The sequence below is a fragment of the Fusarium tjaetaba genome (assembly GCF_013396195.1).
Source record: "Fusarium tjaetaba strain NRRL 66243 chromosome Unknown NRRL66243_c0000196, whole genome shotgun sequence".
NCBI lineage: Eukaryota > Fungi > Ascomycota > Sordariomycetes > Hypocreales > Nectriaceae > Fusarium > Fusarium tjaetaba.
This window is the reverse complement of record NW_023501392.1, coordinates 71,147-96,189: the sequence shown is the minus strand read 5'-3', so window position 1 is coordinate 96,189 and position 25,043 is coordinate 71,147. Positions and strand designations below refer to the sequence as shown.

General features: G+C 49.4%; 6 protein-coding genes across 6 annotated transcripts; 3 read left to right on the top strand and 3 right to left on the bottom strand.

The window, feature by feature from the left end:
• Positions 1-1,755: 1,755 nt before the first annotated feature.
• Positions 1,756-8,394, top strand: FTJAE_8859 (uncharacterized protein; the record flags this gene model as incomplete). The annotated part of the gene is made up of 1 exon (XM_037355719.1): positions 1,756-8,394. One exon carries the CDS (start codon positions 1,756-1,758, stop codon positions 8,392-8,394), a length of 6,639 nt encoding a protein of 2,212 aa, XP_037204092.1.
• A 249-nt stretch (positions 8,395-8,643) lies between these two features.
• Positions 8,644-10,382, top strand: FTJAE_8858 (origin recognition complex subunit 5; the record flags this gene model as incomplete). The annotated part of the gene is made up of 3 exons (XM_037355718.1): positions 8,644-8,682; positions 9,002-9,397; positions 9,465-10,382. The coding sequence occupies 3 exons, from the start codon at positions 8,644-8,646 to the stop codon at positions 10,380-10,382; spliced, it is 1,353 nt and encodes a 450-aa protein (XP_037204091.1).
• Positions 10,383-10,807: 425 nt separating this feature from the next.
• FTJAE_8857 (uncharacterized protein) lies at positions 10,808-12,455 on the bottom strand (the record flags this gene model as incomplete). Its single annotated transcript, XM_037355717.1, has 2 exons — positions 10,808-12,094; positions 12,174-12,455. 2 exons carry the CDS (start codon positions 12,453-12,455, stop codon positions 10,808-10,810), a joined length of 1,569 nt encoding a protein of 522 aa, XP_037204090.1.
• Positions 12,456-13,521: 1,066 nt separating this feature from the next.
• Positions 13,522-15,387, top strand: FTJAE_8856 (spliceosome associated; the record flags this gene model as incomplete). Its single annotated transcript, XM_037355716.1, has 1 exon — positions 13,522-15,387. The coding sequence occupies one exon, from the start codon at positions 13,522-13,524 to the stop codon at positions 15,385-15,387; it is 1,866 nt and encodes a 621-aa protein (XP_037204089.1).
• Positions 15,388-17,156: 1,769 nt separating this feature from the next.
• FTJAE_8855 (uncharacterized protein) lies at positions 17,157-17,689 on the bottom strand (the record flags this gene model as incomplete). The annotated part of the gene is made up of 2 exons (XM_037355715.1): positions 17,157-17,370; positions 17,601-17,689. The coding sequence occupies 2 exons, from the start codon at positions 17,687-17,689 to the stop codon at positions 17,157-17,159; spliced, it is 303 nt and encodes a 100-aa protein (XP_037204088.1).
• A 2,225-nt stretch (positions 17,690-19,914) lies between these two features.
• Positions 19,915-22,242, bottom strand: FTJAE_8854 (uncharacterized protein; the record flags this gene model as incomplete). Its single annotated transcript, XM_037355714.1, has 1 exon — positions 19,915-22,242. The coding sequence occupies one exon, from the start codon at positions 22,240-22,242 to the stop codon at positions 19,915-19,917; it is 2,328 nt and encodes a 775-aa protein (XP_037204087.1).
• Positions 22,243-25,043: the final 2,801 nt, after the last annotated feature.

Here is a 25,043-nt window from a genome sequence, read left to right as displayed (position 1 = left end):
TAGAGATATAGAGATATAGAGACTGTAGTTGTCGCTATGGCATTGTCCACAGTTTGGCCGGCCTGCGGGGTCGTTTCTGTATAGTATTCTCCCTTGAGCTCTCGAAGAAGGTGAAGTTCCCCAAAACTTCTCCGTTCCACAGACCAAGTAGCACTACCTAGGTTCAGAGTTAGCCATCGAGTTACATGGGGAAAGGTAGTCTAAACTCTCAACGTTAACCTGGTCAAAGAGTGACTAAGTCTCCTAACGACCGCTCAGCCGGTCCAGTATTGCATGCCTAATCTGGGTCCCCTAATTATAAGATCACGTTACAACTCTCAGTGTTCCATTCAGATATCTGCATCGTTATCCGGGCCCCTCTGATTCTGAGGCTCTCTCTATTCCGGGACTCTCCGTATGTGAATCTCTTCTGGTACAGGCCGTTCTGCTGTTGTTGAATTCGCAGCAAGAGTGCTCCGCCTTCTCCTCAGTCGAAGGAGAGGGAGAGGAGGGAAAAGACAGGCCTGGTCTTGACCATATCCAAAACTACCATGACCTCCATCTCTATCTCTATCTTCAACACCAATCTTCTTATTACTGTAGATAGTATAGATGTGCTAAAAGTGGAAAGAAAACTAAAAATCTTACTTTTAAATAATAACCAAAAGCCTTGAAGGCATATGCAACATAGGCCAGGCACTTCCACCCCTATCCTTGGCCAATGGCATAGTCAAAATCTGCCACAACATCATTTGCCAGCACTCAGTGAAACAGCCTTGTGGTTGCAGTTATTGCTGCTGCTGTTGATCTCGTTTCTGCATAGGATATCCGTAGTATTGAGATGATCTCACATTAATTACAGGAGCTGCAGGTCAGGCAGTGCCTCCTGGCATCCTGGGCCTTCATATAACTGCCGTAGGGGCTCTGCCTCACCATAGCAATCCCATCATGGTTCCTACTGGTCAGGAGGCCGAGAGGCATAGAGAGCCATCAGAGCAACCGCAGCAGAAAGTCCTGCAATTCGGCCGGTTTAAATTTTGGCCGAGATTTGTCAATTGTTCCTTTGCCCCCTCTCATTCTCACTTGGATTCAAGTCCCTCGGTGGAGAGTCAACCTTCTTTTGCGCATCATTTGCAAATATTGGCTGAAAAGTGTAGAATCCTGTAATTGCTGAGCATGACGACTTGATAGAACAGACACTTCCAGCGAAACTAACCTCCAACCACACCGCAAAAGACAGTCAAAGCCAATGGCAAAGCTCTCTCGAAAACATGCATTTTGAGGATACTATGGATATCAGAAAGAAGGATAGTCCTGAAGTATTTCGCCCAACCTCTCTCTACCTTAGTAGTTCTGAGGTCGTTAAGTTAAGGGTAGGTAAGTAAGGTAGGTAGGTAGGTAGCCTGGTAGCCACCTCGGACTCAAACTCGAAATAATTGGGACCCGACCAGATTTATAGTGGAACCCATACGCTGAAGCTTCCGGAACGTGCTCCACCAAGACTTTCTCAAGGGACCCGACGGGACCTCGCGTGTCTGTAACTGTAAGCACTGGGCTTGCACTGGGCCCCGACGCGTCTCCCGCTTTCCTCGACCGCGATCCCCGCCACGCCCCGGCCATGAAATCAATTAAAGAGTTACGTACCTTACCTGCTGAACCGCGAACACCACTCTCGGTATCGACCGATATTTCCAACTCCATTATATCGATTCAAATCGGCTGAGCAAAAAACTCACAACTCCATCATGTATGCGACAAGATAATGCCACATGGACAATGAGTAACTGGAAAGAACTGGGAGAAGTCCCTGATTCTGAGGAAGAAGATGGATTCGAGAGCCAAGAATTACCATCGTTACCTACGATCACGCAGACGATCAAGACCATTAGTGAACTATCCAGCAATCGACAAGTTGACACGGCCCACCATCAGGAGAAAGATAAAGATCGCGACATCTGGGATGTCCCCAATTCCTCACAGGAGCTTGCACAGCATGCTCTTTCAGCCAAGACACCTGCTCGAATCCCAGAAGTAACGCCAAAGCAGCCCGAAAGACACGAGTTTCCCTCTGATATTTATGATATTCAATCATCATCGCCTCTATCATCCATATGCTCGGATGTTGACCTACCCGATATCGACAGCCTTGACCTTGAACGACCGAATGTGACGACCGAAGCCACGCCGTCGAATGAAGCCCAGGAGAACGATACGGCCAGTAATGAAACGCCAAACATAGCGATTGAACGATCCTCACCACCCTCAGCTCCAAAGGTCGAGGACAACCGAAATACTAAGCATCCATCCTCGTCACTAGTCCTTAGAGATAATCATGCGATATCCATACCTAGTCAAATCCTAAGCACTACCTCCGAGAACCAAGCTGCCCAACAAGCCGCTATTCGTTACGAACGGTCATTTCGCCCCAGAAAGCCTATTCAAGAACGTCCCTATGCCATTGAACTGTCCCGCTACTCCAACACACTCAAGAGCCATGGCGTCCGGCCAATCAGACTTGCAATGGAAGGAGAAAAACGACGTCGACAACAGGCTGAGCAAGATTCTTCGCAGGATAAGGACTTTGAAGATGATAGCCAAGGCTCACACATACCGGACATATCCGATGAGAGCCAGTTGAAGGGAGCGGAGGACTCTTTGGACACCTTGGACACACTCGATCTTCCTTCACCTTCACCACCGAAGACGTCACCAATGAATGATCGTGCTGGGCCCAGCAGTCAGGCAAGCTCGGCGGGCGATACAGAAAACACGAGCATGGCCGGCGATGATCTTCCAGCCTTACAAGACTTGCTGAGACAGCCGATTACCACGACTTCGAGGCAATCTGGCAAACGGAAATCATCACCGTCTCGGTCTTCAATAAGGAAGCGCAAGAGATATGATATCGTTGATAGCGATCCTCTTGAACCTGCATCTGTTTTCAGACTTGGGCCTAGCACAACAGACTCACCTGCCGCAGCGCGTAGTTCTAGACGACACGCCGATGACCAGAAACATCAACATGAGTCTTCAGAATCTCCATTAGTGTCAGCCAAACAGACCGAGCCATTTATGAGGTTGACACAACGACCTGCTATCTTTAATGTGAGTGACTCCGAGGATGAACTTGCTGGCCCCACCACTACCCAGCAGCTGGACAACGAAGATGCCGCATCTCAATCTCAATCTGACTCAGGCTCTGAGAGTGGCTCTGAGATTGTCAACACGGTTGGTCGTCGCATCAGAGGAGTCCTTCCTGCATCTTGGCTGCGGTTGGATCAGCAAGCTGGTCACAAGAAGGCTCTGAAGGACATTCGTAAGCGAGCTGTTGCCTTTTCGCCCGAACGAGAAATAAGACGTGGTGTTGCACAGAGGCGAGTCGCCTCGTCAAATTCTGTCACAAACTTTGAGATGTTCTTTGAAGACTCTGATGAAGATTCGCCGACACCTGCATCAGCCCTACGACAGGAAACGACTGACGATGTGTTCCACAACCAAACACACTTAACCATCGACGACGGGCCAATAACCATTTCAGAAATTCTCTCTGATGATGGATCTTTGGTCGAGGACAATGCTGTTGACCCTATGTTTACTGGACGGAAACGACAATTGAAGCTTGCGGACTCTTTTCGTGGCCCAGCAAAACGACACAAAACTTCCGATGCTCAACGGAAACAAGTAGCACCCAAGGGACCCAATCAGCCCAGAATTACTAGCATGCTCGCTGGGACTCGGGGCGCTTCTGTGCCTGCACCTGAGCTTGTTAAGAAAAAGTACCGCCATCCTACATTGGGAGGCAAGTCCAATGGGAAGAAACTGTCCACGAAGAACAAGTCATATGCACCACCTCGACTAAGTATTCTGGACGTTGTCGAAGCAGACGCACCACGGTTCCTCAAGATTGCTGCGAGGTCTGCTACCCGTCGCCGAGACATGGGTAGGAGTAGTCCTGTTAGAAAGTTGATCAAACTTGCTACTAGAGAGGACCACATTGACGCGACATCTGTCTTGAATGAATGGAGGGTCGGTTCGATCCCCCCACGCCAGTCCGTCACTGCTGCTCGAAAAGCCAAGAAAGCCAAAGCCAAGACGAACTCTAAGCACAGGGAAACGAAGCAAGCTCTGCGTGAAACATCTGGGAATGGCTCTTCTATCCAACGACGGACGCCATTGGTCTCAGGGGCATCTCGACGTCTGGTCAAACAAGTGAGCCAGGCAGGGTCAGTCAGGTATCAGCCGGACAGTACTCATGCAGAAACTCGAATGAGCCAGAACGCCCTCACCAGCACACCCTTGTCCCGTTCTGGCTCAGGAGTCGTGCGCCCGGCTCAACTGGAAACGGATGAAACAGACCAGACTAGTCGTTTCTTATTCAACGCAACCAAGAAACGTCTGGATCGTCTGTACCGGAAGCAACGTGGCGACCTTTCTGCTTCAAGCATCATGACCTTCGACCATGAACCCGATACGTTTTACTCGGCGAGTCCACCTCCCGAACAAGATCCAGTGCCTCTCCGAGTCGTCGAGGAGCCATCTCAAAACCTAAACAAATCGCGGTTTCGGAAGAAGACCAAACCTCGACGCATTGATATCGAAGCACCACAGTTTAGTCGTGCGAATGATCCCATCCCCGTCGAGTTCGCCTCAATCTCAGAGCCCGCTCAGTCCATAGTGGCGAATGGGGAGAAACTTCAAGGTTTGGGACCGTATGGCACACAGTACACACACCATTTTGAGACTTTCCCTCTGGATGCCCAGGTTTACTTCCACGAGTCAACTCTTGTTGGAAGTGGTGTGTTTGACTCTGTATCAAGTGCCCCGTGCTGCCAACATCTACTGGAAACTCGACCACGGGTATCGTTTAGCTTTGGAGAGCAAATTCTCAGATGGGGCCGTTGGGACTCGCAAGTGTCCTCTGAGCTGGGTATGCTTCTCGATTCCATCGCAGACCAGCTCGAATACACATCAGTCAACAAACAAGCCCAAGACCCGAAATTTGCAAAAAGTGCTGCTGGGTTCATCATGAACTTCATGCTGAATTCTTTGAGCCTCACGGATCATGCACAGGCAAAGTCTTTCGTTGGGAGGGCGCTTGAGGCGTTCCAGGGATTCAATAGCCGCATACAAGCGGTACTGGGACGTGGCGATAACACCACACAACCCCAGTATCTATCTATTGCAAGCGTCTATGACTACTTGCTTCTTGCTGCGCTCTTTGTTCTGAGACTTTGCCAAAGTGAACCCTCTTTGACGAGTGACCAATTTCAAATGGAGGATCTGGTGAAGTGCTCGGCCAGAATTGCAATTATATCACTCTCCATGGCTGGAATGGACAATATCACAAAAGTATACAGTGACCTGAAGAACTCACGGTTACGAGAGCGAGGATTGAGAGATGATGTGCCCGCCGTTCACTCCTGGCTTGTTACCATGAAGACTCTGGAACATGCCCATATTGCTCGGGGCTCATTCTGGGACATTCTGTACACCGTCATAGCCACGCCTGAGGTTTCAGAAAGCCTCGATGCGACTGAGCACGAGCGGTTGTGGAGAAGCATGTTTCTTCTCCTCCCACTCACTGAGTTTAACGACAAAGGTATCGTTGCTGCAGGTCGAAGGCATGATGCAGTTGTCGATGGCTGGGCATTGCCACAAAAACTTCTCAAGAAAGTTTTCCAAGTTTACAAGAATAACCCACGGCAGTCACCAAGCTTCAACAACTACTGTCGGGCACTCGTTGGCCGTTGCCACTATCTTGTTCAGCAATGGGGCTGGCACAAATGTGTGGCCGTGATTGGTGTCATCTTCGACTTCTTTGGCTCCCAGGACCTCGCTCATCTGCGCAATGAAGAGGTGTTCGCTTCGCCCAAGTTTCTGGATGAGCTCGTGAGAAGCCCCTCACTATCTGTTAATAAGGCCGACAAGTGCTTCCACATCTTCCTCAAGCTCGTTGCGTTGAGTATCAAGAAGTTAGGCGCCACTGGTTCGTTGAAAGACATCCGGAATCTGATAGCCCGAACAATGCCAAACCACAACCGGCAACTCTTAAAGGAACAGACGATCCAGAAGCGTGATTTAGCTGCGTTACGAAACCATCATGATCTGCTCTGCACTCTTTTCTGGGCTTCGCCGGCAGACCTTCGCCCAGGCGCCCATTTGATCGAGCGACTCGTCGCCCCGGCAAGCTCCCACAAAGAGGCGTGCTTAATCAATGTCAGAGCCTGGAACCAGTTGGCCAAGTTTATCATCGCGACCGGAGAAGCTACGACCGCTTTCAGACCGTTCACGCAGTGGCGGAACAGCTTTTTCCAATCCATGATGCAACAGTTCGATTCCGTACAGTCTGATATGCAACAGCAAGTCTTGGCCATGTCTAAAGATGCCAGTCACACAATCGACCCAGACTTGATCAGTGCCGTGGTTGCCACGAACAAAAAGGCTACAATGGACGTATTGTATGTTTCGGTGGCCGCATCGTTGGATGTTATGAGGCATGCACCTAATTTGGAGGCCGCCACGTTTGCCCTAAATACACTGCAACTACAGCAAGTCTTCAGGCGATCCAGTGCATATCCTATAGAGCTCGACTGGTCTATTCTCCGCTCTTCCCTATCCACCTTGGAGGTTTTCCTCTCCCGTGTTGAGGAGTTCAAGGACGACGAAGACAGCCAACAGAGCGAGAGCCAAATCTTGAACTCAGCTCAAGCAGACGATGCTATCTTGGTGATTGATCACGACCTATCCAAAGCCTACTTCTCAATGGCAAGATGCATTCTTTCCTCACAGGGAGAAGTTAGCGAATTACCTTCTGAAGTTGTGGAGAGATCCCAATGCGCTGAGCAGGTCATAATCTTGACAGCCCAGCTTGTTGTAAGGTCCATTACTGGCGGACTGTTGCGCCTCGCCGATATATTCAAACCAGGGAAATATAGCCTGTTCGAAGATGTTCCAGCCAAACTTGACCTCGACCAACGACGACATCTTGTCTTATTCTTAGCCACGCTCCTTAAGCACAACTTTGATGATTTTAGCGAGGCAGACTTTTCTCTTTCAGAGGTCTGGGCTCTGTCAATTGTCAAGCCAAGGCCATACCTATCGTACGAAAACCAGTTTGCGGAGCAGTTGCTGCGAAAGCAGAAAGAGTTCGTCCCAGACGCAGTCGTTGGACTTGCTATCAACCCGGACTACAACACAAACCGAGACCTCTTCGAATTCCTGATAACGTGGATGCGCAAGTCCTTGCGAGATGCTGGACCAGCGCTGAAAAAAGTCATCATGTCAGAACACTCCAAAACCCTCAAGTTGGTGATGCAACAGATCATCGGAGATTTGCGGACCATGTCTCACGATGCTTCTGAACATTCTAGCTACGTGGTCTTCGTGCGGGATGTCATTGCGCTTATTAGAGCTCACGGCTCTGATATTTGCACCGTCGACAAGTATTTCTATCAGATCAGCAAGGAGTACTCGCCGTCTATCCAGGACCCGCAACTGCAAGTGGCTGGTATGATGTCTTATGGGCTTCGGCTGAGCGAAGGGGACACCAAGGTCATACACCAGGTATTCTTCTTCCTCTCTAACAACTTCAAGATCGCACTTAAAGACAACAAGCTTCAAGACGAAGTTGAGCTTTTGTGCCGAGGAATGGAGAACCCGGGTATTCTATCCTTTATTCTGAACAAGATGCTACCAGCGATTGTCAAGGCTGCGACAGTCGAAAGCTCGATATTCCCCATGGTTGAAGTGTATGCAGGAGCACTGCGAGTTTTCTTCACCCGCGATGTAATTCCTCGAGAGTTGACAGAAAGCGAACTGCCACATGTGGTTGTTCTTTTACGTGCCATTGTCAACTTCTTTGATCAACTGAGTAAGAAAGACGGACATCTCCGGGCTGAGGAAGTCCATCTGGTTACACAGCTGTTATCATTGTCAAACAGCCTATGGTCTCCTCTGTATGGCCTGTCACTTTCTGGAATATCTTGCGGTTCTTGGACAGATACTGTGCAAGTTCTCAAGCATGTGAGGGACGGGTTGTCCAGGGCCGAAACATATATTTCTGACATGGTCGACCTCGAAGACTATTCTGTGAGAGCAGAAACCCTCCTATCCGGCTTTCGGCAACAGAATATGGTGCCCCCACAGATTGGTGATGGTGTCAGAAGCTTCACAGATAACCTCCTCAACGATGTTCGGAAGATCTGGGTCAATACTGGAACAAGAATCACCATTCAAGCGCCTGGCAGAGGGTTTACACAGACGCAGTCCGACCAAGGAACACCTGTACCAATATGGAATGCAGAAGTCTTGGTGACTGCCTTGTACGGGGAGTTGAGGACATGGAATCATTGGTGGAACAAAGTGTTTGGCAAGGAGCCAGAACAAGTAGACGTGATTGAACCTGTCTTGTTTTAATCAGCATAGCAATGGCGTTGGGTTTACAAATGTTTGCGGACTATGGATTGGATTGCATGTGGTCTCGTTTCTCGGAATGAATAGAGAGTCTATGAAATGATGTAGATATATATAGTTATGTCTTTATGTATTATATATATATACCCGTCAACTTGAACTTGTGGAACATGTTTTGACGTGGCTATTTACCATCTAAGAAAGTAAGATAGTTGTTTAGTTGCTACATGTAGTTAACAAGTATCCGTAACCATGCCTCTAAGCGAAGTGTGTGATGCGCGGCCCGGTAAGGTAGGTTATTCCCCGAGTGACGTATCTTGGACCGTGCAACGCGCCAAACGCGTCTCCCCGATAAGCTCATTTATGCGTAACTCGAATAATTCGTCTTCGAACAACCTCAGCAATTATACCCAAAGACGGTGGAATTGCCCAAATGCAAGGAACCACGATGACTTCATTGTTTGGTCTTCCAGACGAAATCATATTAACTCCCTTGCTGGAATCATTTCCTTGTCGAGAGCATCAAATCCGCTCCCTAGCAACGCTGCTGCATGTATGCCATGTTTACTTCCGTCCTCCTATGCCAACTTGACAGACTGACAACACATAGCCCAATGCAGCTCCTTGTCGAAATCTTGTCGTCCACGGCGCAACGGCCACAGGGAAATCCGCCATCACCTCTAAACTTGTCTCCGATCTCGTTACCAGTATCAATAGCGATGAATCCTCAGGGGGCCTACAAGCTGCTGTCGTCAACTCTGTACAATGCATCACAGGACGACATCTTTTCGAACGCATAGTTGGCCAGGTTGCTGAGGCGCTGCAGTGGGAGGAGGCACCTCGACGATGCGAAACGCTGGCGCAGTTGACGGTAGAGATGGTCAAGATGATTCAGTATCCAAAGAGGGATGCGAGGTGGCGCTTTATCTTGGTTCTGGATGCCATTGACCGACAAAGAGATGCCCCGGTCACATTGCTACCGGCTCTGGCGAGGTTATCAGAAATTGTGAGCTCCCAACTGCCTACCTACACACACATATACATGTACAATGCTTACAATAACAAATGTTCAGATTCCATGCCTCACCTGCGTCTTCATAGTCACATCTCCACCCGCTGGCTTCCTACGGGCACCTTCGTCAGCGCATCTGCTTTTTGCTCCCTACGAAAAGAAGGAATTCGTTCGCATCCTCTCGCTCACGCCACCGAAATCGATTGCTACATGCACGCAGCAAGAAACCACCGATCTCTGGACTCGATTCTGCGCCGCCGTTTACGACTCCCTCACAAAATCAGCGTCTCGCACACTGCCATCGTTTAAGCACAGTTGTCATGCGCTTTGGCCGCGCTTCACAGCGCCCATTCTTGCGGGGACACATCTGCCGAAAGAGTTCTCCAAGCTGCTAATCGCAGGAAGAGTGCATTTCCAAGATGAGTCTTTGCTCAACCCAAGCATTGTCTCTATTCGGACAAAGAATAAGCCCATTGAAGCCGTCGCAACCAAAACTACAGCCTCAGCAGCCGATCTCACGAACCTCCTCCCCACAACAGCTCGTCTCCTGCTGCTATCAGCTTATCTCGCCTCCCACAATGCAACTCGCCATGATCTCACACTCTTCTCGACATATCACCACGGCCGCAAGCGCCGCCGAGGAGGCATTGTTGCTCGGGGAGCCACACGGACGAAGCATCGCAAGATCGCCCGCAAACTCCTAGGCGCACACGCCTTCGTCCTTGAGCGAATGATGGCTATCTTTGCCGGTGTACGAAATGAATGGGCAGATGGCACTGCTGTAGGCGCTGCCGGCCTCGATGCAGATGTAGCCATGGCTGTGTCAACGCTTGCGAGCCTAAGACTCTTGACGCGAGTAGGAGGCGCAGGAGATATCATGGATCGAGGAGGCAAGTGGAGGATCAATGTTGCATGGGAGGTGATACGAGGAATAGGGAGAAGTATAGGTGTCGAAGTTGAAGAATGGCTGATAGATTAATACCCGAGGTATATAGTAGACCGACCAGTTGGGCATCTCGATTAAAGCATGACATATATCAAGCAAGATTTTAAACCAGATCGTTAATATGTCATGCTCGAGCTGTGATTGCAGGCTCATCTATCCAAAATAGTCCAGCATTATCATTCCATATCCACGTAATGATACATTGCATCCGGCGCCCCCTTTTGAAAAAGGAGGGCCTCACAAGTGTCGTTGTGTCTTGTCTCTCAAAACCAAAAAACGCCATTCCATGATATGTCATACAGGAACCCACACCCCTTCATCTAGATATCGGGACATAAAGTAGCAGCAACACCTTACACGAGAAACTCTAGCTCCCATGTCTTTTGATTGTTTGAATTCGAAACACCAAACCTGTTCACCAAAGAAATACGCAGTCCAATACATACTCGTGAGAAACATCATGCAACGCCAGCAACTCGATCGCCTGGCTGCCATGTGTCTTCCTGTTTAGTTCCTGGAGGAAGCCAGCCTCCGTTACCAGTGCCAGGAGTACGGCTGCGAGAAACGCCATCATCCGACTTTTTTGGATCCTCTGCCGCAGATGGCCGACCAAAGTAGCCTTCATGGTAGGGATAAGAACGGGTGTTGAGGTCAGTACTTTGAGGGGATTCCATGATAGGTGTCGGGCGCAATCCATTGTTTGTGATGGGAAGAATCGATGATCGCTTAATCTGCATCGACTGAGCCTTTTGATCGGCCTTGTTGCCAGACTTTGTTCGGTCATACAAGTACAGACCCAGAAAGGTGAGAGCAATGCCCACACCTTGTAGGGGTGTTGTGGGACTCCTGAACCATACCAGAGCCAAGACAATGACGAACACACGCTTTATGAGGCTGGCTACTGAGTAGGTCACAGGGGATACCATGGAGAGCAGGATGAAGGCGAGAATGTTCTGGCCAAAATGGAAGACACCGTTAAACACAAACTCAAGCGTGAGTCTTCCATGGTCCATCGAGTTGGGTTGCTCATTCAAGTCTATCGAGCCCTCGCGGTAGAAGTTCATGAGAAGAGTGAACCCTTCAGACCAAAACCAGATGGGCAACGTAAGAAGGAAAGCCATGCCAGAAGAGTAGCAAAGTAAGTTGAGCTTATCCAACTTCTTAGGTAGTGTATGGGGAGACTCAGCCTCAGCTTTAGCAGCCTCGTTGAAGAGCTTCTTAGAGAAAATGTTTTGGGTAACGAAGATGACGGTGGCCAAAAGAGCATGAATGACACCAATGAGCTCTCCACCATAGGTTGTTTTGCCCGAGCAGGCCAACATGACACCAAACGTGAGAGGGATCAGAGACAGGTACGTCGTCTTGGGGTACCGAATGTCGTACACGATCCTATAAGCGAGAACGGTAAAGAGGGGTGAAAGACCCTTGATGGTATGGACAAGTGACACAGGGATCTTTGAGGTAGCTGTCGAACTGAGAAGGTGACCTCCGATCTGGAATGCGGCTAGAGGCAGAGTCGTTCTGATAACGTCGCGAGTTGGCTTTCGAATCGGGTGCTTGAGAGCTGTAATTTTGGTTCGCAAGACTGGGAAGATGGTCGCAAGCCATGCCATCAGGATACATAACGAGGAGACGAAAGCGAATTGGACCAGTGTCAAGGTAGCGGGCTTGTCAAAAGCTATCAAGATGGACTTGGAGGAGGTGTTTGTAAGGGCAGACGAAGTGTACCACAACAGGCACAGAATCTGTGTACCGCAACATCAGGTCAGCACATTGAACTGGTAACTCAACATTTGGCTTGGGACTCGGGAAGAAGGGGCGTACAATAAGCTTCGGAGAGACGGGGGCACGGAGGGCATCGGCGATCTCGTGGGCGTTCTGGCTCACACTGCCATTGCGACCAATTGTACGAATAGCATCCGTGAGGCTCTTTTGTCGATTGTGCCCTCGAGGGGCCGTTGACCAGCCATTATCTGACTTGGAGACGGGCCGCCATCGATCTGAGGGACGAGGAGGTGCGCCGTTTGCCCAACTGGGAGGATTCAAAGGGCTCTCTGAGGGTGACTCGCCCAGGGGCGTATCGATGAAGTCGGGGAACTTTTCCATCACAGGAGAGTGATAAGAAGGGAGAGAGGATTAAATTGTGGCGCAAAGGCCAGATATTAAAGTTGCGTGTTCAGTTTGAATTGATTCGAAGCGGTTGTTTAACGAGCGACAGATGATCAAGGTAAGATTCGAGTGACCCGTTATAATCGTCGACAAAAACGTATGCTCATCGCTTATTATCGAAGGGTCGACTCGTAATGGCTATCTCGCAAGTGAGGATGGATGGATGTACCTGAGGCTGTAGGCCAAGGCGCGAGCTGCAAGTCGAATGACGAAGCCAAGCCCGAGAACGAAAGCGGGAGGGAGCAAACGACAGCGATCGAATAAGGCGACGAGACGTTGCTGCTCTATGCAAATACGGACCAGAGGCTGGTGAAGCTGAAGAGAAAAAAGAATGCCAAGTTACAACCAAGTGCTGTAGCTTCTGTTGGATGGTGTTCACGTCCAAGTGGGAATGGTGCAAGTGGGATAAGCAAGGTACAGCCTATACATAATTAAACCAAGGGGCTCGCTCCAATAGAAGGACGAATCGATGCCAGATAGATTACACACGGGGGGCTACAGGGGCCCTTCCCTTGGGACCTTCTGTAATAAGCCTGTAACAAACATTACGTGGCTTGCTAGCCTCCCTCCGCGGTTAGTCCGGCAGCCGCCGCTGATAAGCTGATAACGCACCTTTAGCCGCCCTGAGCCGCCATTTATTTTACATGAGCTAACCAAGGTAGGTAAGCTAAGGCTACCTAACCTAAGGCTAAGCTGCTACTCTGAGGTTGACGGGAGACAGACTTTTGAGGGCGTCGCGCAAAAGTCGTCTCCACCTGCATCAGCTAAACCAATCTCTCTGTTGGCGCATCCAACTGTGTTTTTGTTTCAACATCACTCTCCCTCGGCTCTTGCGTATATTCTCTCTGCAACTTCAGGGCATGAACAGGGACCCTAAGCAGGCCATTCTCGCGCTCGCCTTGTCCTACGCCACCTTTCAGCTCACGACCCAAGTCTTTAATCCAACTACAAGCAAAAGACAATCCCTGGTCGCGACTCCAACGTCGCCAGCCTCTGATTCACTATGGCGGCCCCAAAGATGACCAAGAACCAGATGCGAAGGGCCAAGAAGAAGGAGCAGAAGAAGGCTCAAGCAGAGGTACGTTCTGGTCTCCTCGCCCCCGTTCCGACGTCACCAGCTGACGCGCTACAGGCTACCCCTACAAAGACCGAGGAAACCGCCGAGACCACCAACCGTGAAGAAAGCGATGCCGTCGAAACTACGACGACAGATCTCGGAGTGAAGAAGGGGTCGACAACCGAAGATGCCGCCACCACAGATGGCCATGCGATCGAAGTTGACATGGATGAGGAGGATCCTGCGTATGCCATGTATAAGGACATCTTTAACAAATTCGGCGCGTCGATGGAAGAGGACGAAGTCGCCAAGGAGGCCAACGCTGGCAATCAAGGGACAGTGTTTTACGCGGATGACGACGAGATTCCAGACGAAGACGAAGAAAACAACGGACAGCCCAAGTTATCCAAAAAGAAGAAGAAGCAGCTCAACACCATCTCTATCGCAGAGCTTAAGGCATTGGTCAAGGTCCCTGAGGTGGTAGAATGGCAGGACGTATCCTCGTCGGACCCTCGACTACTGGTCCAGATCAAAGCCCAACGAAACGTCGTCCCAGTACCAACCCATTGGTCTTTAAAGCGAGAGTATCTGTCTTCAAAACGAGGTATCGAGAAGCCACCTTTCCGGCTACCCCAGTTCATCGCAGAAACCGGCATTACCGAGATGCGCGATGCCGTCCTCGATAAACAGGCAGAACAGTCATTGAAGCAGAAACAGAGGGAACGTGTTGCTCCGAAGATGGGCAAGCTCGATATCGATTACCAGAAACTCTACGATGCTTTCTTCCGGTTCCAGACCAAGCCCGAATTGACGCGATTTGGTGAGGTTTACTATGAAGGAAAGGAGTCTGAGGTCGATTACCAACATTTCCGACCAGGTGACCTCACCGAGGGTACTAAGGAAGCCCTGGGAATGCCCCTTGGCGCACCACCACCATGGCTCATCAACCAACAACGGTTTGGGCCTCCTCCATCCTATCCCACGCTGAAGATACCTGGACTGAATGCGCCACCACCCGCTGGAGGCTCATGGGGCTTCCACCCCGGCGGTTGGGGCAAACCCCCAGTTGACGAGTTCAACAGGCCTTTGTTTGGTGGTGATGTCTTTGGCCTTGCGGCACAGGGTGGACAAGGAGGGGCACAAATGCACGCGGGGACTGGTGAGCCTGTAGAGAAGAACCTGTGGGGTGAGCTGCAGCCACGAGAAGAGGAATCAGAGGAGGAAGAGGAAGAGTCAGACGAGGAGGAAGAGGAGGAAGATGAAGATATTCCTGGCGGAACAGAGACACCCAGTGGCCTCGAGACTCCCGGTGGTTATGCCAGCACAGTGCAGGCGGACTACGGGCAAGGTGTCGAGACGTCTATCGCTGGTGAGATGGACTTACGAAAGGAGCGCCGTGGCTACGACACAGAAGAGTCTAGTGCTCCTCGATCCGCCTACACGATCCTGCCAGAGCGCCAAGTTCGCGCTGAAGGGTTCTTTGGCAGTGACAGGGTATATGACCTCAAGCAAGCGCAGGCAGCTCAACGAGCGGGCGTGCCTGTTCTCGGCGCCGAGGACGATTCACGCAAGCGCAAGAAGCCTGGTGACATTGACGTTGCTCTTGATGTCGACTCGTTGCACAACCACGATGGTATCAGCAAAGACGACCTGCGGCGCAAGTTCGAGGAGGGTAGGAAGGAAGAGGGCATTGGAGCCAAGTGGGCATATGACGATGACCTGAGTGAGATGATCGCCCAGGAGAGCAGGAAGAGGCAGAAGACGGAGGCGGAGCTCAAGGAGAAGCGGAGGGAAGGCAAGGGCAGATACTAATATTGACAGATGAGAATTGTCAGACTGTACCATCGATGGGGACCAGGGTTAGTGACCAGGCGCTTTAATATCTTGTTTATAAGGGGGACAGACCAGCTCAACGGCTAAAATAGGATGAACGCCGTACCTCTTGAGGTTTGGTAAATGCATCAAGGACATGGTTGTAGAGTGAATATCAAACGAGTGGCCGCGATGAGACTTTCTCGGTCAGGGATGCATTGGGCTTTGAGTTCCTGGCTTTGCTGCAGGCAAAATGGAACAAATCCGACAAGTCCTCTCAGAATATGTTATGTAAATGTTAGAATATTGGACTTGTATCACAATATGTTGATCTATGTCATCAAAGAGTTGCTTTGTCTGACAGTCAATTCGACGTTGTGTTTGATGACAGTTTGAAACGCCAACTTGACCCGGTCGAAGTTCCCTTTGTCACTGATCGAGATGATCTCGATGAGATCCTCAACTCTAATACGGGGCTAATGCCTGTGTTGTTAGTGGTAAACTTGCCGTCTCATTCCGTTGTTGGATTGGTGTTTTGCGTACCTGATTTACTCTAGAGAGCTTGGCGGCTTTCTGGAAAGAGAAACAGAGAGTGACAAGCGAATGAAAGTCCCACCTGTTACTAGAAGACGCAGGTACATATGCAATGATAGGTACTTGGCAACGGGTGCGTGTGCGTGTGCGTTCAAGTGTGATGTTCATGGACATAGCCACGGCCTGCAGATGCTGATTCGATTCTGGGGCTGGAGCCCGTCACGCAAGGCCGGGACACAAGGCCATTGTTCACGACTGATGAAGATGAACACAGAATGCCCCTGTAAGTACCTAACGCTGAAGCTCGGGGGATATTCGGTTTAAGTTGCAGGTGCCAGCTCTGATATGTTGTTTGTCTGGGCTGTATTGGCAGCGCTTTACCTGTCGTTGAAGCTACTATATAAGTCAATCTTTCGTTTCAAGAAACCAGCAAAGCCAACAGCTCTTGAGCTCTTGCCCATTGCAAGCTTGCTATTGGTTAACAGTCATCTGCATGTGTCAGAACAACGGAACTAGTGCGGCCAACTGCTGAGGCCAGCCAACGGCCAAAAAAAGACAGGTCATCACATATCGCAAACAGAGGTATGTGGAGTGTACTGTACATGGCGGTCGCATCAAGGCACAAAAAGAGAGATTCAGCTAAGATTTGCAAAAGAACATACAACAGCGGGGATTCGCTGGTCGTCACCGACCCAACTACTAATCCGCCGGTTAGTGGCTTGACTATGGGAGAGCGGACGGGATCCCGTATTTTCCACTACCTTTGGTCGTATGTGAAAGAAAGTGGTCACCATTCAGATTATATCCACGGGTGATAGAGCGAGTGGACGGTTCCAGGAGAGTAAGAGTAGGGAGGAGTCATAGTCTAAGTCACCTATTTCTGTTCACTTTTTTCCTGGTACTAACGCTCTTGATTCTGGATATGAACTCTGCCGCAGAAGGGCTCCATCACCTAGAATTGCGTTGTGTTGTGTTGTCTACAGCCCATAGAGTGCCAAACGTTGAACGGCAGGACCAACCTTGGAAGTCTAATGCGAAGACTCTGTTGTAAATCTAGCATGGCTGAGCTGATGAGTAAGGTAAACGTTTGCCTAGGTACCTAAGGTATCTCAGCTATGGTATGTAGGAGCCTCCCTCACAGAGGCTTGCACGCGTGAGTGAACCAGGTGGGGTCGCGATGTGGGATAACTAACATCCAACCACATCAGATCAGATCGTGGGGGGAAATGCGAGGATCATGTCGCGACGTTGTCGGCCTCGCTGAGAGTTGTCCAAGAAGAAGCGATAAAGCAGCAGAACACGATGACTTTATCGAGACTGACTCCGTTATTAAGCCGGTACTCGCTTAGCCTCTGTATGATCTTGGCAGACAGAGTTGGGTGAAGAAGATGTTGGAACACTGCCTGATGGCACGTTGAGAGAATGACCTCTGTTGAGTCTGTATAGGGACTGTAGGTGGATAGTCATGGTTGCTTTTGCAGGAAACGTGGCGATTGGCTGATGCTGATGCTGACAACATGAGGCTATCTGGTACCTATGTTGGTTCTCATGATGGGCATTGCTTGGGCGTGGTCACGAGGTGGTCACCCAATGAATACAAGCAAATTCTGTCGTGTATATAGCAAATAATCGCGTCAACTCGCACAATCCATCGAGGCCACCGTGCCCGATATACCTACCATACAAGAATCTTTGGCTCGCCTGTGCCAATGGATGTTGATCTGCTGCCCATGGCCATGACGTGAGCTGGCGGCAGCGAGGTGACCATGATGAAACCACCCACTTGGTCGACAAAGTTGATATCATTCTGAGCATCCTTCATTGGCCGTATTAACACGGTATGAATAATTATTGTGGCATTTTATTGGTGTCGAGGCACTTCCATGACACTGCTCATCCAACTCATGATGGCCTCATCATTCTGCCATCAACCATGGAAAGGTCATATCACCTTCAACATTCCCTGAACCTTACAGAAACTAGCTCTCAAGCTTGATATAGTGAGTCCCATCAATATTCTTGCAAATGCAATATGTTCTGGTCTGGATGTGTACGCCTGTGAAAGATCTTAGCACGAAATAACAGTACAGGGTCTTCAAGTTGTTCAACAAGCCTTTCATCTTGAAGATAATAATAGTACAGATGCTAAGACGACTGGGATACTCACATCATGTCTAATACCTGTGGTATTGGAAACGATATCACCATTTGGACACTGTCCGTCCGTCCACTTGAATGTCACGCTCCCAACAAGCACCTCGTCAAACCTCTCGTCATATAGCACATGCTGTAAAATAGGTAGAACACCAAGAGTGACCAGATATTGTCAAGGGGGTTCTTATTTTATTTGGTTAGAACGTACATTTGCCATTTCCCCGAATCGTACTCTCCCTACATTGATCCGCCCTGGTCGTTCAGTTTTGTCAAGATCCTTCCACTTGGCATCCACTCACATTTGTGACCTCGATAGATCTCAAATCAATCCATCTCTGTATAGGGCCAAGTTCAACTTGAAGAAGGCTCTCTTTATGAAAAGGTTTAATGCGTAAAGAAGAGGTTTGATCCAAGAAAATCAAGCTTGAGTTTCTCTCCATCAGTCTTTGATCTTGAACAACATCCTCAATTCTATCGGATGCATCAGCATCTGAAAATACGGCTCGATGCCTCCCCTGTACTCATTATGCATATCTTTGAATCTATCAGACTGTTATGCTGTCCCGTGACAAAATATTTGGCGATACCATCAATTTGATTTTGTGCTGTTATCATCCTGAGGACGTCACTTTTGTAGCAATGGCCGAGACTGTTATGACAACCGCCCAGCATGCCTGAAACTTGATTAGTGAGTACTAGAGATCTCTTTTTGACATCTATATCAAGTGAATTCGACTTGTAGCTTTTCCAAGTAGGTATTGTGAAGTGCCATGGGTGAATGAGCCTGCCAGTCTGCAAGGTCTTTTGAATTTTCCATCGACAATGCATCTGTTGAATACAACATATTGACCACTCCCAGATCGTGCAGACCGAGGTCGTTTCGTCAAGACCGGAATTGGCATGACTACTTGTGTTGAAGTTGTGGTGGCGGCCATCAACTGTTGCATAACTTAACTGTTCACCCATCCCCATATCACTAGGCAGTCTCCCTGACTTGCAGATACACTCAAGTGCCAGCCGCACCAACTGAGTTACGCTTTGCTTACTGTACTGTTCCCTTGAATCCAATGTTACAACTTACAGCAGCGTCTTCAACTAGCCTTGCATGTTCGCCTGGTCGTGGTGATACTCAAGGTAATCATCGCAATGGTTTGCCATTTCATCGTCACGCTGAATTCTGTTACACACGCAAACAAACAGCAAAATGCAGGTAGTATAGTTATATAATACAGACCTCCAAAAGCTTGCATGCAGTACGAGCTGCCTCAACAGAGATGAGCTGCGAAAACCCAGCAATGTCCACGCCTGAAAATCCACCCTCTACCTCAATCCTGATCAACCGACTCCGGGCATGCCTTCTCATCAATGTCCCGATCCCAATAAGCGCCGAAACGACTATAAAAACATAAATTTAATGCCATCCTTCCGCTCACGATATCTCCAATTCTGGCTATATTCCCCACCACAAAATCTTGAGGCGATTCTTCACATCTTTTTGGAGCTCGCCGCTTTCGTGTTAGCTTTTCGAAACCTGGCCCTCTTCATGGCTGTGGGCTGATCAGATTCCCCAACAGCCACATTCACACGTCTCTTTCTCAGCGCTTGACGCGTAGTCATCGAATGGGAAGCTTTTGCGCTTTGAGAACCAGTGCTGCTTCGTTCGCCTCCTTTCAAGCTTGCTGAACTATGTACTGGGATGCTTCGCAAGGATATGGACACCCCGCTCTAGGAGGTTGCTTCCGTTTTGCTACACCCATTGCAAAGCCATTTGGGACGAGTGACCGGAATGGATGCTGACTTCTCGATACAACTAGCATGGTATAGTCGATTTGAGCATTTCTAGAAAATTGTTAATAGTGGTTTGCCGTCAGACAGCTCTGGCATTACCTTGTTTGAACAGACGAGTAGAGAAGGTCCGAGAACGGGGAGCTGACACACTGTACACCCATTCGCGCCTCTCGTAATTTGTGAAGCTCGAGGCGAATGTTTTAATGTGGCATCCGCCGTATTGGCACCGTTCATCTTCGCATCCTCATCTGATTTCAATCGAGCTCGTGCCTCGTCAATCAGCTTCCCGGCTTTCTCAACACTAGCGTTATCCAGGACATCCCGCGCCATCAGAACACACAGGTGCTTGCCATACTCGTTCATCCGATAATTCGCACCCACCAGCCAAGAGGCATTCTCTTTGACAAACTTGACCCAAGCACGCCGGAAATATTGCCCAGATGTGACGTTTTCTTGAAGAATAAATGCGTCCCATCTGCGAATGTATTCCTTCTCTTCTTTTGAGACGTCGGAGAATTCGCCGATATCTTCGCGATGCTTCTGTAACAACCATGCATTATCCACCACGGGCTTTGGCAACTCCTCACCAGGTTTCAGGCGAGCTTTGCTGACAGGGTCAAAGAGAGGTTGACAAGATTCTGGAATGATGACCTTCTTCTTTTCCGGTCGCGGAATCATTGCCTGCACTGCCGCTGGAGGCTGAGGAGGACTTTCGCCAGATTTTCCAAAGAGTTGTCGTTCGGTGCTGTGCTTCGGTGAAAACCGCACAACATCTTCCATGTGGTCTGGGCCATAGCGTGAAGTTACCCAGGAGTCATCGCCGTTAACGTAGGCCTGCTGATCAAGCGGCTTTGTGGGTTTTCCGAGCTGCAGCTCTTTTGAAGGCGAGACTGCAGGTCCCGAAACATGAGTAATCCGGAACAGCGGCCCTTGACTCGTCTTTTCCAGTGTGTACACATAATTCGGATGGTATGTCATTAGGTGAGCTCTCAAAATGTCCAATGACTCGTTAGCGTTGCCACAGGCACAACACTGCCATGAGAGTAGGTGAACCGGTGCATTAGCTGACAGCATATACGTGACGAAACCCTCGCCTTGCTCAGGTTGCCCAGCCTTATCTCGGGGTTTGCGCTCTTTTCCATGGGCTTGCGCAGTCAGTACCTTCAAGTTGTATTGCTTGTTATTCCGTTTTCGTAATGCTCGGTTAGGAGTGTGGTCGCCTTCTAGCTCTTCCTCTAGATCATGAGAGATGTCATGCGACGAGTCTTCTTCGCCAACATGCCCGTTCACTCCATTCGTCTCTTGTACTCCGTTCACATCCTCGACCTCATGCATGACCCCATTGATGCCATTCACACCACCCATTTCTTCGTCATCGTCTTGAAGACCATTGATGCCGTTGGTGTCGTTGGTATCGTTGGTGCCGTTTATCTCAGGAATATCATTTGTGAGATGAGTGCTGCTGGTGTCATCGATATCATCCTCAAGCTCGGGTGGGCTCGCGCTGTCGAGAAGATCATCAGATATAGGTTCAAGAACACCATTGGTGTAAATCTCGCCGTCTGAATCGAAAGCAGTAATGCAGTTTTTTGCAGTCTTGTCAATTCGTCGGGTACCCGAGGCCCATTTCAATTCTACATCCATCATATAATTAGTCAGACGTTCATGGCGCTGTGGGTGGAATCCGGCTGTGAGCTTGACGGGTTTCTTTATCCTGCCAAAGACCTGGGGAAACTCGCTATGCAGTATCCAAGTTTGCTTGGCAATTGCTTGGACAGGCCCTTGCTGGCTTGCGGGGACACCAAGCTCATGGGCTTCGAGAGGCGGCCAGTTGCCATCCTGAACTGAAAACATTTCGACGTCCAATCTATATGCGTTCGAGAAGTCATGGGATGGGTCATCCTGCCTGTTGACTAAGATACTTTCCTTAGGGACAAGGAATGGCTTAGGTGGCTTGATGTAAGCAATCCGATGAGGGCCTGACGGGTTCGTGTGAGAGACGATGTCACAGCTCTGGCTGCTGCGATATAGGATGTGGGTGAAGCCACCACTCACATCGGAAACGGTGATTTGGCATTTGGCCTTAGTTTTGATGATATCGTCTGGAGGAAGAGCATTGAGAGGTCGGACTTTCTTAGAGTCCTTGTGAAAAATCTTGTGTATCTCAACACGTAGAGCCGTACGATCTTCTGTGTCAATGAGTGAGGCGTCGCCGTTGGACTGGGAAACCGAGAGCTTCTGACGCTTTTGTGGAGGGCCACTATCATCTTGGCTCTTGGGCGTTGAGAGGGTCGCGCCCATATTTTTCGCGTTATGAGCAGCTTCCCAGTTGCGCTGGGTAAAGGGAACAGTCCTGGTGAAAGGCTTTTTCTGGGTCATGGCGGAGAAAAGCGACACCTTGACGGTATGAGATGATCCGAGGAGCAGTGCTCAGTCCAGGTAGGAAAAGGTGCGCAATGCGACAGACAGACAGAGAGGTGAAGATTGGCCGAGAATGTGAGAGGTTGTGACTGTGCTTATTGGTAAAGCGGGTTGAAACGTCGCAGTCCGTAGTTGCGATTATGAGAAACAAGGCGTAAGTAATTATATATTAGTAGTTGATGGCCTTGACGCTCATGGCTGATGTGTGTTTGTTTGTCGTCATGCGAACGGGTTTGTCAGGGCAGGAAAAATGACAGCCGAAAAAGGCCAGTGAAATAAAGCAGAAGCAACGGATAGTTAGAGGCAAGAGCGAGAAACAGCAACGCCACAAACTGCAGAATCGGACCGGGAGGAGAAAAGTGAAGAAGGCGGGATAGAGATGAATATAGTTGAAAAGAAAGAGCGCTTATGAATGAATATGAACAGGAGTGAGACCCTAAGGTTAAGATAGGGAAGGCGACTGCAGCTGTGTTGTGCTGTGTGCGTGTCCTTGGTACTCGAGCGAGGTGGATGTAAATAAATGGGTTAAAGGAGGAGATGCGAGAGCCCGGTCGCGTGTGGTGACAGTCCAAATTCTGTAGGTAAGGTAGGAGGTACCTTAGTTTCGGTTCAGTGCTGTGGCCAAGGTACTATCGCTCGCTGCCCGTCACTCCTTCTGGGAACTGCCCTGTCTGATCCCGATACGCGCTGTAGAGTTAGAGAGCGGGTTTCAGCGGACTCTATTGCATCGAAATGAAGCAGCAGTAGGCGAGAATGAAGCCTGTAGAGCGTCCTCATGAGAAGCGACGGGACTAGAGCTGACAGTAAAGGTAGGGTTAAGGTAAGGTAGGTAGGTAGGTAGGTAACAATGAAGAGCGCGGTAAGAGACGCGTGCCAGTGGCAGGTTAAGAAGCAGCCCTGCTCGTGAGGTGGGAATTCTATCGCGACTCCCTACTACGGACTAGAGCCTATAGCCCTCCTAGCGTCATGCCTGGAAACTCGAGAGTCACCAACAACCGCCATTCAGAGGCGATGGCCTAGCGGGGTGGATCCACTGACCACTGACAGGGCAGTGGAGCGAATTAGAGACTCTGCTTCAAGCAGAGACTTAACCGCTGGAAATTATTATGCATGCAGGCGGGGTGTTGTACCAGTACGCTGTGTGGTGAGCGTGAGTGTGAGCCCCTTAGCCTCTTGTTAACTGCAAATGCAAATGTCTGGTAGGTTTGCAATTGGATCGCGGAACACCATAAAAAAGGTCCCTTTGTCTACCTATCCTCTAACTTGCTATAGATATGAGCCGGTTTCAAGCCAGATTTTCCGATTCAGTCTCTCAGCACTAGGCCTCCTCTAGGTAGTGAGAGACCATTTCCAATAAGAAACTCTCCAGGATCATGGTCCGGTCCCCCTCGATTATGCATGTAGGCGAAGTGCCAGGACCCCTTTAGCCTCATGGTACAATGCCTTCATGGATCTTCGATGATCCATCATGAGATGAAGAGGGTCATCATGGCTTGTCGCTGGCGACTAATCTACATTGTATAGGACTTGCAGCACAGCCTTGACTGGTTCGGGGTTTTGATATCTCCTTGGGGGCTATATTGAAGGAGGGAAAATCAAATGTTTGCTTTTGTGCCGTCCGCCCTGTTTGAGTGCAAAATATCCTAGAGGCAGAAGCAGAGCTTGCTGTCTCATGGGGATGAGACGTAAACTTCCAACAACATGAGACTTGGTAGTTAGTAAACAAACTATTCCGACAGGATAAAAAGTATCATGAACTTCTACTAATTCAATTCGTATTCTTGCTGTTGAATGTTTGCTTCGATATTGCCTGTCCCTCCCTGTCCCTCAGTGAACTTTGGGTCTCGCAGGTTTACAGAAGCGTACGGATATGGCATTGGTAGCTTTGATTGGCCACGGCATACCGACTCTGTTCTTGGAGCTCCACACCGACCCGATCGAGGTGCATCACCACAAGGTTGGAGTGGGAGTCTACTTGGTAGGAGAGGAAAGAAAACTTAGGACCTTGGACCTAAATGATAAAAAGACTTAGGTGATGTGGTATAAGCTTAGGGTATCTCTGCTACAGTTAAGATACTTTTTGTAGAGTTTATTTTGATACCTTATATCAGGGCATGATGTTTTCTTGCTCCCTAGTGGGAGGAAAGAATAAGACGGCGCATGCGTACAAGCGAGATCATTTATAAGAAATGATAGGAGATGTTTTAGGTAGACATGATGGACATGTAGTCATTAAATATATTATTAATCATTACTGACTAGTTTTTTGTTTCCTGCTCAATTTAATATTGTTTTACTGTTGATCAAACCCTATAATTCATACCTCCCCTCACGTCCGGGTGCCCTGCAGTGGCCCCAAGTTTCTTCGACCTTGCCCCTCCAACAAACAAACACCCGGGCCTAATAACTTAACAACGACATCACACTCAGACCCAGTCTTGGACTTGCTTGATACGGTCCACCACTTCATGGCCTGACAACAAACCGCAGCGCACCCGAATACACTCGAGTCGATAGCAGCGCTACGTATTGGCGCTATTTGGCACATTTTTCTTGGTACTCTTGAATTCGTCATTACTCGACCTCGACTGCGGGGAGCTTCAAGCCTCCAAACTCTGCCTTCAGAGGTGCGATCAATCCATCCTGCCCAGCTTGCGCCAGGCTGCAATAACCATCAACAGGACTGGCCAAACACTCCCTCTTGTTTGCACGCAGCGAGATTAATAGTATGCCACTAACATGGTCGTTACACCAGGCAC